This window comes from Narcine bancroftii, chromosome 10 (genome assembly GCF_036971445.1).
Source record: "Narcine bancroftii isolate sNarBan1 chromosome 10, sNarBan1.hap1, whole genome shotgun sequence".
Lineage (NCBI taxonomy): Eukaryota > Metazoa > Chordata > Chondrichthyes > Torpediniformes > Narcinidae > Narcine > Narcine bancroftii.
The window spans coordinates 35,062,836-35,078,759 of NC_091478.1; the positions used below are offsets into that span (position 1 = coordinate 35,062,836).

Here is a 15,924-nt window from a genome sequence, read left to right on the forward strand (position 1 = left end):
CACCAAAATCCAAACTGGTACTTGATACGTGTGCGTAAAACCTACAAAAATAGATTTAAAAAAAACTAGAACGCAATGCATAATTTAATTAAAAAGGGATAATAAATATGAACAATTGATTATTAATATTTGCTGTTCTCCAAGTGCAAAACAAAGTGCCTTGATTCCCAAAGCCTATTTTCAGGGGTCAGTAGGGGTTTGTGTTAATTTGTCCCTTGATTTCCTCATCCCACTCCTGAGTTCTTTCTGAACAGGAATCTCTTCCTGCACTCTGCAGAATACTTTGCATTACAATGACCAACTTGGTCCTAGTGTGTGGGGGGAGTGGGGGGGGAAATGTTTAGCACAGCTCAGGCCTGTGTATCAATAAGACTTCCACATCAACCCTCTGACCCTACTACTCTGCAATTTTCCATAATTACATGAAATTCGATGCTAATTGTGGAAAGCTGCCTGCAGTGTTAGAAAATCAAATAAAATGATATGCATGTATATTTTTTACTAAGTTTTTGTTTCCTCACTGACTTGACTTTCTTTTTTAATTTTAAAGAAGGAACGAACGTGTTTGCATTATGCCGTAAGGAGAAGATTAATTTTTCTGGACTATCTGCTAATTATCATCTTGATGCCTGTTTTGCTTCTGGGCTACATTATAATGGTGAGTATTAGGATGACTTTTCTTTGTAGTAATAATTAGTGTTGTCTCTATTTAAGTTGCAGCGTATCTACCTTCCAACTTCCAGTGCATTAATTTGCTGTGGTGGTGCATGTAGCATAGGGGTTCTCAACCATTTTCTTTCCACTCACATTCCACTTTACGTATTCCCTACTGCCATAGGTGCTCGGTGATTAGTAAGGGATTGCTTAAAGTGTATGTGAGTGGAATGAAAAAGTTTGAAAACCTGTTTTAATCGTACCTCATTGACTCGTTATGTGCACGGATTCATAACGCCAAAGGAAATGGGCCAATGACAATTTTTCTCAAGCAAAATATTTCAGTAACCATTGGGCCTCGAGCAGTGAATCTCAGCCTTCCCTTCCCACTCATATCTTCTTCTTTGGCTTGGCTTCGCAGATGAAGATTTATGGAGGGGTATGTCCACGTCTGCTGCAGGCTCGTTGGTGACTGACAAGTCTGATGCGGGGCAGGCAGGCACGGTTGCAAGGGAAAATTGGTTGGTTGGGTGTTGGGTTTTTCCTCCTTTGTCTTTTGTCAGTGAGGTGGGCTCTGCGGTCTTCTTCAAAGGAGGTTGGTGCCCGCCGAACTGTGAGGCACCAAGATGCACGGTTGGAGGCGAGATCAGCTCACTGGCGGTGGTCAATGTGGGAGGCACCAAGAGATTTCTTTAAGCAGTCCTTGTACCTCTTCTTTGGTGCACCTCTGTCTCAGTGGCCAGTGGAGAGCTCGCCATAGAACACGATCTTAGGAAGGCGATGGTCCTCCATTCTGGAGACGTGACCCACCCAGCGCAGTTGGGTCTTCAGCAGGATAATTACAGAGCACCGATGACATAGGGATCACTGAAAAGTGGTATGTGAGTGGAAAGATAAAGGATGAAAACCACTGATGTATCAGGCACTATGCAGCAAGGCACATATATGAATGCTTTTCACTTGAGGTTTTTTTTTTCTTGCATAAACTACTTTGCAAGGTCTTTGTTATAATGTATATATAAAAAAAAAATCTGCAATATGACTATTCGGAAATCCTGATGTTCAGGCATTTGACTCACCTCTCGTGTGGTATTACCATAAAACACAAACCTTTCACTTTTTTTTTCTCTTCCTTTTTTTTCAATTTTTTATTTTTCACACCATAAATCACATTAACCATGATACACACTTTTTCCTTTTCACACATATACAGTGTCATTTTCTCCCCCCCCCCTCCCTCCTCCCATCCCACCCTCCCTACCTCCCCCCTCCCGTCCATTTAAGGTACAAAATCTAGGATACATTAAACCAGTCAAACAATGTTGTCATTCAATAAAAATACACAAGAAATTCCACTGAGTCCATTCTTTTAATTTCCTTTTCCTTCCGTTAACTTAGGTAGTGATTGTCCCCGGTAGATTTTCGCTATTGTGTTTCATGTAGGGCTCCCATATTTGTTCGAATATTTCAATATTATTTCTTAAACTATATGTTATTTTTTCTAATGGAATTCTTTGGCTTGGCTTCGCGGACGAAGATTTATGGAGGGGGTAAAAAGTCCACGTCAGCTGCAGGCTCGTTTGTGGCTGACAAGTCCGATGCGGGACAGGCAGACACGATTGCAGCGGTTGCAGGGGAAAATTGGTTGGTTGGGGTTGGGTGTTGGGTTTTTCCTCCTTTGCCTTTTGTCAGTGAGGTGGGCTCTGCGGTCTTCTTCAAAGGAGGTTGCTGCCCGCCAAACTGTGAGGCGCCAAGATGCACGGTTTGAGGTGTTATCAGCCCACTGGCGGTGGTCAATGTGGCAGGCACCAAGAGATTTCTTTAGGCAGTCCTTGTACCTTTTCTTTGGTGCACCTCTGTCACGGTGGCCAGTGGAGAGCTCGCCATATAACACGATCTTGGGAAGGCGATGGTCCTCCATTCTGGAGACGTGACCCATCCAGCGCAGCTGGATCTTCAGCAGCGTGGACTCGATGCTGTCGACATCTGCCATCTCGAGTACTTCGACGTTAGGGATGTAAGCGCTCCAATGGATGTTGAGGATGGAGCGGAGACAACGCTGGTGGAAGCGTTCTAGGAGCCGTAGGTGGTGCCGGTAGAGGACCCATGATTCGGAGCCGAACAGGAGTGTGGGTATGACAACGGCTCTGTATACGCTTATCTTTGTGAGGTTTTTCAGTTGGTTGTTTTTCCAGACTCTTTTGTGTAGTCTTCCAAAGGCGCTATTTGCCTTGGCGAGTCTGTTGTCTATCTCATTGTCGATCCTTGCATCTGATGAAATGGTGCAGCCGAGATAGGTAAACTGGTTGACCGTTTTGAGTTTTGTGTGCCTGATGGAGATGTGGGGGGGCTGGTAGTCATGGTGGGGAGCTGGCTGATGGAGGACCTCAGTTTTCTTCAGGCTGACTTCCAGGCCAAACATTTTGGCAAAGCAGGACGTCAAGCGCTGAAGAGCTGGCTCTGAATGGGCAACTAAAGCGGCATCGTCTGCAAAGAGTAGTTCACGGACAAGTTTCTCTTGTGTCTTGGTGTGAGCTTGCAGGCGCCTCAGATTGAAGAGACTGCCATCCGTGCGGTACCAGATGTAAACAGCGTCTTCATTGTTGGGGTCTTTCATGGCTTGGTTCAGCATCATGCTGAAGAAGATTGAAAAGAGGGTTGGTGCGAGAACACAGCCTTGCTTCACGCCATTGTTAATGGAGAATGGTTGAGAGAGCTCATTGCTGTATCTGACCCGACCTTGTTGGTTTTCGTGCAGTTGGATAATCATGTTGAGGAACTTTGGGGGACATCCGATGCGCTCTAGTATTTGCCAAAGCCCTTTCCTGCTCACGGTGTCGAAGGCTTTGGTGAGGTCAACAAAGGTGATGTAGAGTCCTTTGTTTTGTTCTCTGCACTTTTCTTGGAGCTGTCTGAGGGCAAAGACCATGTCAGTGGTTCCTCTGTTTGCGCGAAAGCAAACCCCAGAAAGAGGTTCAATGTTGGAAACCTGCAGTCAGACGAAGCGAGAGGAAACTTCCAGGCAAACCTCAAAGCAAAGCTCGACGATGCAACCCGCCTCACGGACCCGTCCCCTGAAACCCTCTGGGATCAGTTGAAGACTACCATACTGCAATCCACTGAAGAGGTACTGGGCTTCTCCTCCAGGAAAAACAAGGACTGGTTTGACGGAAACAGCCAGGAAATCCAGGAGCTGCTGGCAAAGAAGCGAGCTGCCCACCAGGCTCACCTTACAAAGCCGTCCTGTCCAGAGAAGAAACAAGCCTTCCGTCGCGCATGCAGCCATCTTCAGCACAAACTCCGGGAGATCCAAAATGAGTGGTGGACTAGCCTCGCCAAACGAACCCAGCTCAGTGCGGACAATGGCGACTTCAGGGGTTTCTACAAGGCTCTAAAGGCTGTGTACGGCCCCTCACCCCAAGTCCAAAGCCCGCTGCGCAGCTCAGACAGCAAAGTCCTCCTCAGCGACAAGATCTCCATCCTCAACCGATGGTCAGAACACTTCCAATCTCATTTCAGTGCCAACCGCTCAGTCCAAGATTCCGCCCTGCTCCAGCTCCCTCAACAGCCCCTAAGGCTAGAGCTGGATGAGGTTCCCACCCTGGATGAGACATATAAGGCAATCGAACAACTGAAAAGTGGCAAAGCAGCAGGTATGGATGGACTCCCCCCAGAAGTCTGGAAGGCTGGCGGCAAAACTCTGCATGCCAAACTGCATGAGTTTTTCATGCTTTGTTGGGACCAAGGTAAACTGCCTCAGGATCTTCGTGATGCCACCATCATCACCCTGTACAAAAACAAAGGCGAGAAATCAGACTGCTCAAACTACAGGGGAATCACGTTGCTCTCCATTGCAGGCAAAATCTTCGCTAGGATTCTACTAAATAGAATAATACCTAGTGTCGCCGAGAATATTCTCCCAGAATCACAGTGCGGCTAATGGAATACATTTATTCATTTCTATATACCATTGTTGTATTTTCAAATTATCTTCCAATTTCCAGGTTGACATAATACATTTTTTTGCTACGGCTAGAGCTATCTTAACAAATCTTTTTTGTGCATCCTCCAAATCAATTCCAAATTCTTTGTTTTTTATGTTACTTAGGAGGAAGATCTCTGGATTCTTTGGTATATTGTTTTCTGTTATTTTATTTAATATCTGATTTAGATCTTCCCAAAATTTTTCTACTTTCTCACATGTCCAGATTGCATGAATTGTTGTTCCCATTTCTTTTTTACATCGAAAACATCTATCAGATACTATTGGGTCCCATTTATTTAACTTTTGAGGTGTAATGTATAGCCTGTGTATCCAGTTATATTGTATCATACGTAACCTCGTATTTATTGTATTTCTCATCGTTCCAGAGCATAACTTCTCCCATGTTTCCTTTTTTATCTTTATATTTAAATCTTGTTCCCATTTTTGTTTAGTTTTACCATTTGTTTCCTCATTCTCCTTTTCTTGGAGTTTAATATACATATTTGTTATAAATCTTTTGATTATCATTGTATCTGTAATCACATATTCAAAGTTACTTCCCTCTGGCAAACTCAAACTGCTTCCTAATTTATCCTTCAAGTAGGATCTCAATTGGTAATATGCCAGTGCTGTATCTTGAGTTATGTTGTATTTATCTTTCATTTGTTCAAAGGATAATAATCTATTTCCTGAAAAACAATTTTCTATTCTTTTAATCCCTTTTTTCTCCCATTCTCTAAAGGAACAAACCTTTCACTTTGAAGCAATTGTCAATATTCTGAATTTTGGCAGTGGGAGAAAGATCATTCTATATATATATATCTTGACAATGGCAGCTGTACAAAATGTTGATTGGAACTGGGAGAGTTGGAAGAAATAATGTAAATATTCTAAATATAATGAAAAGAGAAATGGTCCAAATGGGATCCAATAAACAGTAGGTGGAAGGAGAATTCTGCCTAATGGCACCTTTGTTCACACACTCAGCACCTGGCATTTTAATTTTTAAATTAATTTTAAAATATTAAAAATGTGCAGCATGGTAGAAGCCAATTCCAGCCATTTAAATCTGAGCCACCCAATTACACCTAATTTAATCTATAACCCCATGTGTTTTGGAGGGTGAGAGGAAACCAGAGCACCTGGGACAGACCCTCGCGGAGGCTGGGAGAACATACAAGCTCCTTGCACACAGCGTCAGATTCGAACCTGGGTTGCTGGCACTGTAATAATGTCACGCTATCCGCCACTCTAACCTCATTATTGCTACCTCCCTTAAACTGAGTGAGATCTTGACTGCTCTAATGAGATGGACATTTCTTAAATTATATCAACCAAAAATAAAATGATATTGGATCTGGTATCTGTCCCACCCAGCTGTGTTGATGGGTTCCACCTGCAGCTGTTGCCTTGTTGATAGAATCACCAAGAGGCAATGGCAGATTAACCACCACCCGAGACCCTAGGCTGAATTTTAGTAAGGCCCGCACCTCCAGGATCAGCGTCATGGTGGGGGTATTCGTGACCATGCCTCTACTCACCAACTTCTAATCCTCTTGCTCTCTCACACGCACTTGGAGTTGTGCGTGCCACAGCTTGTTGTTTGGTTTAGTGGAATTTTTCTATGCTCTGTAAACTTGAGGACAAATATGTGTTGTGGTGGTAAATGTAATTTTGGAAGAAAATAGGGCGGGTGGCGTGGGGAGGGGTAATGACTTATAATCAGTTGTAGTTCCAATGCTTGTGTTTTAAATGGAAGATTCGGCTATTTAAATTGAAGCTTATGCCCACTCACATCTTAAGATGATTTTGTGTGGGTGTGCGTCATGTCAGTTTCAATCTTTAAAGCTGTCCTATGCGTTATCGCCCTTTTTGGGTTAGTCTTTTCGCTGTTCATGTTGGAGATGTCATTATTCTCCATGGACGCTCTCTGAGCCACGAGGCCCCTCCAGCTTTTCCCAGGCAGCGGACTGACTGAGCTCCCCCTCCCTTCCTGCCCATGACAAGCCGAGAACCTCTGACCCCGGACGGCACGAGCCTTGACTGAGCGACTAGAGGAGAAGTTCAACTTCACTAATATGTACTTAGTACTATATAACATCCATAAATAAAAAATATCACGAAGACAAGTTCGATGAATCGATGATAACAGATCTTGTATTCCACATTATTATCCATCATAATTTGGTCACATCGTGCTCTTTCTTTGCTGCACAGATTATTTCGATTAAGTTGTTGAGGTGTTCACTTCGTTTATGGAAAAACAAGTGACTTGTTGGGACAGGAGAGGGGTCAGGTGGATGCTGGAATATAACAAGGAAGAGTTTAGGAGTCTGGCCCCCTCGAGTCCCAACGAGCACGACCCGGGCTGGCAGCAGGCACTGAACTAGCCTTGTAACCTATCCCAGAAGTGGCACTGGTAGTTTGATGCCTCAGTTGCTGGCCCGGCGTCATGTCATGCTCGTCGGGACTCTTTCCCCACCTCCTCCACCTTCCCGAGCACCAAACTATTAGATTTTTAACATCTCTCTGAGTGAATTGGATGTTGAAAATCTAATAGTTTGGTGGTGGGAGGAACTGAGGAAGGTGGAGGATTGGGGAGTGTGTGCTGGTCTGCCACTGTGACCTCAGTGAGGTGACCTCTCAGTCAATCACAGCGGTGCCCACCAGAGTGCCGCTAAATACTTAAGTGTCTGCCTCCGAATGCTCTCGAGGGGCAAGTTGAGCTGCTTTTCAACCTGTGGCCCCCTCCCCAATCATCCTCGATTCCTCCACCTTCCCACCAAACTATTAGATTTTTAACATCCAATTCGATTGGAGTCTGGTCATCCATTCGCAATCATCTCACACACTGGACACATCACCCATCGAAATGCCGCAAAAAAAATGCAAATCTTCATCATGATCCTGCCAGCAGCTCCCATGAGCCACTGCGCGCACCTCACCCCGGCAATGGCGCAGCGCGGACTCTGGCCACGGCCACATTTCCGCCGGCTTCTTCTGCGCAGGTGGCGATGCATTAAGTAGAGACCAGGCAGCAGGTGTCTACCCTTAAATGAACAGCTGAAGCCTAGGGGCTTACCCTTACCCTTCAGGCCCCAAGGCTTCAGCACCTACTCAGCCTAATGGTTTATCTGCCACTGCTAAGAGCCACAGCTGTTGGCACCTGCAGTGTGCTCAATATCAGGCAGAATGAACATTCTGGAAAACTGCACCAGTGGCATCACTTGGGTTGGTGTCACCCAGTGCAGTTACCACCCTGGACTTCCTCCTGTACAAGATCATACCCAATCCTTAGTCATGTTTTTTGAACCGATGTTACTCAGGAAATCGTCGTTCCCATGCATCACTGAATGTAATGGCAATAGTAGTGAGATAAACAACTAGCAAAATTAAAATTACATCTTTAAATTACAATATCTTATGCACAACCTAAATTTATTTCAAATACTAATGATCACAATATTGTAGCTAAAACACCAGAAATTTTGACAAAAGTAGCGACTATAAGAATACCAGCAACAACGAAAACAACAGCGCATGCTTGTAGCGTGTGCAGACAAAACCATGTGATTTAAAGCGTCATTGTAATTGGGTAATAATAACAGCTCTGACCAGAGTGCATTAAAAGGTTTAAAAAGCAAATTAACATCGAGTTTTCGTCTTGTAGGTATATTGATACATGTAAGCTGGGCTAACGAAAAATGTTTTTGTTAGTTCTACAGGGATATTTTTATAAAAATAAGAAATTTTTGCTGAAACACTGCACAAAAATTTTATAGACATTCACTTTGGTGTCACCCCCTCCGATGGTGTCACCTGATGCGGTCCACACCCCCTAGTGACGCCAGTAAAATGCACCATTAAAATTATAAATTTAGACCTACAACAGAGCAACATGCCCTAACAGCCCACAAGCTTGTGATGTCCAATTAACCTACACAGCTGCAGAGCACAAAGCTATATCCAGCGGATGGACAACATGCTTCAGGCATATAAAATCATGAAGTGCACCATGTCGATGAAAATTCATTTTCTGCATTATTCGCACTTGGACATCTGCCCTGCTAATCTTGGTGCAGTCACTGACAAACATGGTGAAGGGTTTCTCCAGGACATTGTGATCATGGAAAAGAAGCATCATGGCAACTAGAATCCATCAATGCTGGCTGACTATCGTTGGACACTGACATGAGAGGCATCTGATGCAGAGTGCAAACTAAAATCAATGGTAAAACATTTTTAAGTCAGTTGAACTAACACAATGTGTCAGCATCATTATGCAAAATGTTTCTCCAAATTACTATGCGATACAAAGATAATTTCAGATTTGCTGTATCAGTTTGAAGTTGTCTATCATAATCCCTATTTTTTTCCCCCAGGAAGAAAACCCTTTGTGGGAGAAAAAAATTGTTGTCCAGTGTAATTTACAAAATTGCTTCAATTAAGGTTGAGAATCAATTTAGATATTAGAGAATTACACACACAAAAAAGAATCTACATGGCAGCTTTAAACAGAAGTGTCACCGTGAGTTCAATAGTTGAGCCACAGTGATATCTTGGGGTAGATGACCAAGAGATGTGTCGAGGAGGCTGTATTGACATTTCTCCAGAGGGGAAATGAAAGTGGAGCAGTTTAGGGAGGCCTTCTATAGATTGGGGTTTTGGAACCTGAAACTTAACAATGAAAAAGGAAGGATATGGGGATCATTGGATGGCCTGAATTCAAAGAGCATGGAGATTTCTTGGGTGGGGGAATCCCAAGTCAGAAACAAACTAACCAGCTGTACACTTCACAATGTTACGTACATGTGCTGTATAATGCTCTCCCATGCAATCAGGAAGGCAAAGTGTGAGTATGCACAGTGAAGCAACAGACAACTGTGTGACACCAGCAACGTGAGGCGTATGTGACGGGGTATACAAATCATAACTGACTACAAGTCGGTGACGATGATTACCTATGTTGTCAGGTTGAATACCTTCTATGCTTGATTTGATGAGGAAAAACAATGTGACCCCCCCCCCAAAAAAAAAATAGCCTCTCCTTCCCCTGAAGGAGATCTGCATAGCACCCCGCATAGCAGCTGAAGTTAGAAGGATCCTATCTAGGATGAGAGCCCGCGCAAAGCAGCTAAACCAGACAGCCTCCCTGGTAAGGTACTGAAGGTCCTAACTGACATCTTTAACATTTCAATGCAGCAGTCCATTGTCCCTGCAGGATTCAAGGCAGCCATCATCATCCTGGTGTCTCAGAGAGCATCATTAACTGGTCTAAACAACTACTGGCCAGTGGTACTGAGCTCTGCAATCATGAAGTGCTTTGAGTGAGTGGTAATGGATCGCTTCAAATCATTACCTTCCAGCGACAGTGGACCTTTTCCAGTTTGCATACTGTCCAAACCGGTCCATAGCTGATGCTAAAATAAGAACATAATGTTGGAGAAACTCCTCAGGTCAAAAAGTGCCCTTGATGAAGGGCTCAAGCCCAAAATGTCATATCTTGATGAAGGGTCCAGCTTGAATGGTCAGTTATGTAATTTTATCTTGCTACATAAAGGACTCTGTTTGACCTGAGTTTCTCCAGCATTTTGTTTTACTTCAACTCTGGTGTCTGCAGACTTTCGTGTTTTACTTCCCATAGATGATGTATTGACCTTCCATTCCATCCTGACCTATCTAGAAAATGGTGCCTCATGCTGTCGTTCATTGACTTCTGCTCAGCATTCAACACAGTCTTCGCTTTGGCCCACTGTCCCTCTCGGCAACTGGATTCCTTGACAAAAGACCATAGTCAGTCCGGGTTGGTAGCGGAACCTCAAGTCCCATCACCTCAGTGGCCTTCTACCATTCATGTCGCTGACTCACAACTGAGCTGCCAGATTATGTTCTAACAGAATCAGCAAGTTTGTAGATGATAGCAGTTGGCCTCCTCGGCAACAGTGATGAGTCTGCTTACAGAGAGGTTGACTGGTTTGTAAAATGGTGCAAGATCAATGACCTGTCTCAATGTTGACAAGGCAAAGGAGATGATTGTGGACTTCAGGAGGATGAAGGTCAATCACTCTCCATTACATATACTTAGTTCTGTTGTGGCCATAGTGGAGAGCACAAAGTTCCTTGATGGACCTATGTCCTGCACCCACGCCACCCCATTAGTCAGAAAGGCACAACAGCACCGACACTTACAAAGGAGGTTGAGGGGAGTAAGGCTACTGACCCCCTCTTGACAGCCTTTTACAGGAGCATAATTGAACATGTCTAGCTGCATCTTTGTGTAGTTTGGTGGCTGCAAAGCATCAAGCAGGGAGTGGATATGTTCTTTGGAAAGGAAAATCACAATCAAAACTGCTCTGCTAAAGAACATCCCTATCCTACCCCCTGGAATCAATGAATGTATCATGGAGTTCATTTCCCTCTTAAGTCCCAGCATATCACCATTGCCAGTGTCTGCTTCAACTGTCATGAGTTCAGACAAAGACGAGGAAAGTTTCTTTGAGCACCTGGCCTAGACTATTCAGAAACCAGCGACAAACTTGTCATCTTGGGAGACTTCAATGCGGGTGGGGATAGATAGCGACAACTGGGAGACATGGAGTGGGAAAATCAACAGTAATGGCCTGCTGGCTTTTGAGTAAGTGTGCTGAACACGACCCGTGCATCATTAACACGATGTTCAGACTTGCAAACAAGTACAAAACCACTTGGATAATAAACTTCAAATAGTTAACTTAAAAATAGTTTGGGCTTTTTAACTGGGGGCACTTCTTTTCTGTGTACTCTAAGTTAATGCAGGTATTTAAGAATCAAAGCTAGCCACATGTGGTCTACAAACGCAACGAGTGGGTTCCCTTTTATTGAAATGGGACCTCCGTATTTTCAACATTGCAGTCACGACTAAGGAGAAAGTTGTTGATTCATCCTGAGAAGTAACAAGGTGGTAAATAAATTTTTGCATATAGGTAGAGCAAGTACAAATTGTATTGATCATTATTTGCTTAATTTTCTTTTGCACAGGAATCAAAGAAAAGACGCAATGAAACATTGATCAAGATATTGCTGAACGCTAAAGTGGATGTAAATGCAACAGACCATGTAAGGAATAGTTCATTTTGGCATATTATGTTCATTTGAATTGGTTTCACCCAATTCCATCGCGCTGGCTCTTGGACAATCATCTAGTCCTTTCATTGGGTCTTTAGTTCCAATTTATTTTTTAAATGTAAGTAGGCTTGTACCTTGATGCCTTGCAGAAGGGGAAAAAGGAATGATTCGAACTGATCTGAAGCCCATTTGAGAAAATCTTGGAAGAAATGTTAATTCTGAGAAACAATTTTCTTCGAAATGTAGCTTCCACTCTGTCGGCAAAATTGGGACTGTTCTCTCTTTTGAAATTGTTCTCCCCAGCACCAAGGTCACTGGCTTTTCCCCTTCCTCCAGTCCCTCTGGCATTTAACTTTTTTCTTGCCTCCAGGCATTGCTTTCTTTTTGCTCTCCTAAATTGTACTTCTGCTGTAGTTCCTTCAATTTGCAAAAACCCTCATCTCTGATTCCCATATTGCAACTGGTTATTATTGAAATGGGGCCTCCCTATTTCCAATGTTATTGCTTGGTGGTCAGGACAAAGCAGAAAGCTGCTTTTTCATTCTGAGTTGTAACAAAGTGGTAATAAAGATTTGGGTCTTGTTTGCAGATGCAGTAAGTACAAATTACCACATATCTTCCTTGTTCAGTGGCCTCAGTTACTGGTTCTTCCTGTGGTGTTTCCCAACACTTCTGTGCATTTGATTTTTTTTGTTCTAAAGGGTTAATTTCTAAAGTGTGACCTATCATAAACACACATCTCCTCACTTGTCAGATAGACTGCATCTCCTGAGAAAACTGAAGAGGGCAAGGCTACCAGCCACTTTCACATCAATCTTCTCCAGGAACTCTATCACTGCAGAGAATTGATTTGGAGGTCAATCCACACGACCAAAAGAGTAGTAGAGGGGATCAATGGGGGTTCCCTCCCCCCCCCCCCCCACCCCAATCGATGTGATCAACCAGAATTATTGTCTGAAGACAGCGTGAAAAGACCCTTATCACCCCACACACAGCATCTTTCAACTACTCTCATCAGGAGTATCACCAGCAGGAATAGCTTCTTCCCAAAGGCAGTCAGAGTGCTGAATAGCTAAAGAACTGCTCACACTAACCATCTGAAGCACTAATCTTACTAAACAATATTTATTTTTATACATGTATATTTGTCCTGCGTATGCATTGTTTGTCTGTATGTGGTTTATGTCTGGTTGTGTGCCTGCAAATTTTGCACCAAGGACCAGAGAATGCGGTTTCGTAGGGTTGTACTTGTGCAGTTGGATAATTTTAAAAGTGTGGAATTGAACTTGAACTTCATTCCAAAATTTGTCTCCATCAAAATCTATTGTACGTGTGTGTGTGTGTGTGTGTGTGTGTGTGTGTGTGTGTGTGTGTGTGTGTGTGTGTGTGTGTGTGTGTGTGTGTGTGTGTGTGTGTGTGTGTGTGTGTGTGTGTGTGCGTGCGTGCGTGCGTGCGCGCGTGTATTTGTATTTAACATTAGCTCTCAATCTCATTACAGCAAGGTAACTCAGCTCTTCATTATGCTTGCCAAATGAAAAATCAACGGATTGTTTCCATTCTCATTAAAGCAAATGCAGATGCATCCATTGCCAATAAGGTAAGTATTTTATACATTCCATGCTGCACCATTGAATTCTAATATTAGATCACAAGTTTAATTGTTGTGTATATTTTAACGGAGGATGCAGAGTTGGGAAACCTCTTACTCTTTCTTCCCCACCCCACCTTCTCTACACTATCTTGCCCAATATGAAGATCCATTTAATTAAATTTGGGGGTAAAAACCTAGAAAATTTCATTCAGATACATTGTGCTTAGAATTGAACTTGGCCAACTAGGGCACCAATATCAATCAAAGCCAATTTTTTACCCCATATTAGATGCCATAGGAGCTTCTGAAATAATTGATAAACCCAAAAGTCATTGATGTGCAATTTTAGAACATTATAGGAAGACTGGGTCTTTGGCCACCTCATCCATGCCAAGTAATTTTCCTAGAACATTATGGCACTGAAACAGGCCTCTTTGGTCCTTCTAGTCTGTGCCAAATCATTTATTTCTGCTTAGTCCCACTGATCTGCACCCAGTCCATTAGCCTTCCAAACCTCTCCCATCCATGGACTTGTCCAAATGCCTCTTAAATGTTAAAATTGAGCCTGCATTCACCACTTCAGCTGGAAGCTCATTCCCCACCCCCACCACACTCTGTAAAGAAAGTATCCCCTCACAATCCCCTAAACCTTTCCCCTTTCACTCTTAAACCATGTCCTTTGGTTTGTATCTCACCTATCCTCAGTGGGAAGCCTATCTACACTTTCTGTCTATCCCCCTCATAATTTTAAAGACCTCAATCAAATCTCCCCTCATTCTGCTATGTTTCAGGCTATAAAATTCTAATCAGTTTAACCTGTCCCTGTAAATCAGTCCCTGATGTCCAGGCAACACCCTGGTAAATAAACTCTGCACTCTTTCTTGTATCTTTCCTGTAGTGAAGTGACCAAAACTGCACATAATACTCCAAATGTGGCCTCACCAATGTCTTGTACAATTTTAACATAACATCCCAATTCCTGTAATCAATACTTTATGATTCAATCCATAGCTATTCAAGTAATTGAATATCCATTCTCTTAGAACACCTTCCAATAATTTACCTACTACTGACGTCAAGGTCACCGGCCTATAATTCCTAGGGTTACTTTTGAAGGCTTTTTTAAACAACAGAACAACGTGAGCTACCTTCCCATCCTCTGGCACCACATCTGTAGCTAAGGACATTTTAAATATTTCTGCCAGAGCTCCTGCAATTTTTACACTAACCTCCCTCAAAGCCCGAGGTAATATCTTGTCAGGTTCTGAGGATTTATCCACCTTTATTTGCTTTAAGCCAACAGGCACTTCCTCCTCTTTAACCTGTATTGGTTCCATAAGCTCTCTGCTTATTTTCCTTACTTTCCACAACTCTGTGCCCTTTTCCAGAGTGAATACTGATGGGGGGGGGGGGGGGAGGCATTTAAGACCTCTCATATCTCTTTGTCTCCATACAAAGCTGACCACTCTGACCTTCAAGGGGATCTATTTTGTCCCTTTTGCTCTTAATATACCTGTAGAAACCCTTAGGATTTTCCTCCACATTGTCTGCCAAAGCAACCTCATGCCTTCCTGATTCTTTTGAGGTTTTTCTTGCATTTTTTTGTACTCCTCAAGTACCTCATTTGCTCCATGTTGCCTATACTGTTATACACCTTGCAAAACAGTTCCCCAATATTCCTTGAAAACCGAGGTTCCCTATGCCTTCTAATTATTCCTTTGATCCTGACCAGAACGTACAAACTCTGTACTCTCAATCTTTCACCTTTGAACGTCCTCTACTTACCCCACACAGAAATAATTTATCCAGATCCACGCATTCTAGATCCTTTCTCATTTCTTCAAAATTGGCCTTTCTCCAATTTAGAATCACACCCAATGCCCAGACCTAGCCTTTCTCCATAAATAGCTGGCATTATGATCACAGGACCCAAAATGTTCCCCAACACATACTTCTGTCACCTCACCTGTCTCATTCCCTTGTCTTTAGCCACGTGTTAAGCTGCACTATCCTCCTATTTCTAACCTCACTAGCATGTAGCACAGATGGCAATCCTGAGATCACAACCCAGGAGGTCCTGTCCTTCAACTAGGTGCTCAACCCCCCCTGAAATCACCTTGCAGGACCTCTTCACCCTTCCTACCCACGTCATTACTCCCCACATGGACCACAACATCTGACTGCTCACCCTTCCTCCTGAGAATGCCATGAACTCTATCTGAGATACCTCGGACCCTGGCACCAGGGAGGCCACATACTATTCGCGATACCCGATCTCTCTTCCACTGTACCTCTTATCTGTCCCCAAAACTACAGCTCACCTCTTCTCCTCCCTCCCCTTCTTAGCCACAGGACCAGAATTTGTGCTAGAGAACTGATCTGTGGTTTGTCCCTGGTAGGTTTCCCCCACCAACAGTATCCAAAATGGTATACTTGTTACTGAGGGGGGCAGCCACATGGGGTGCCCTGCACTGCCTGCCTGTTCACTTTCCCTCTCCTGTCACCCATCTACCCTCCTCCTGCTCTCCTATCACCCTCTCTGCCTCCCGAATGATTTGGAGTTCTTCCAACTCCACCTCCAATTCCTTAA

At 43.5% G+C, this 15,924-nt stretch overlaps 1 protein-coding gene across 1 annotated transcript in view; it reads left to right on the forward strand.

Moving 5' to 3' along the window:
• ankrd22 (ankyrin repeat domain 22) overlaps positions 1-15,924 on the forward strand; it is a 36,577-nt gene that overhangs the window by 16,833 nt on the left and 3,820 nt on the right. The window contains exons 3-5 of the mRNA XM_069900635.1: positions 551-658; positions 11,657-11,734; positions 13,242-13,340. Of these exons, the coding sequence (XP_069756736.1) occupies positions 551-658; positions 11,657-11,734; positions 13,242-13,340 (285 nt within the window). The remainder of the gene's footprint in view (positions 1-550; positions 659-11,656; positions 11,735-13,241; positions 13,341-15,924) is intronic.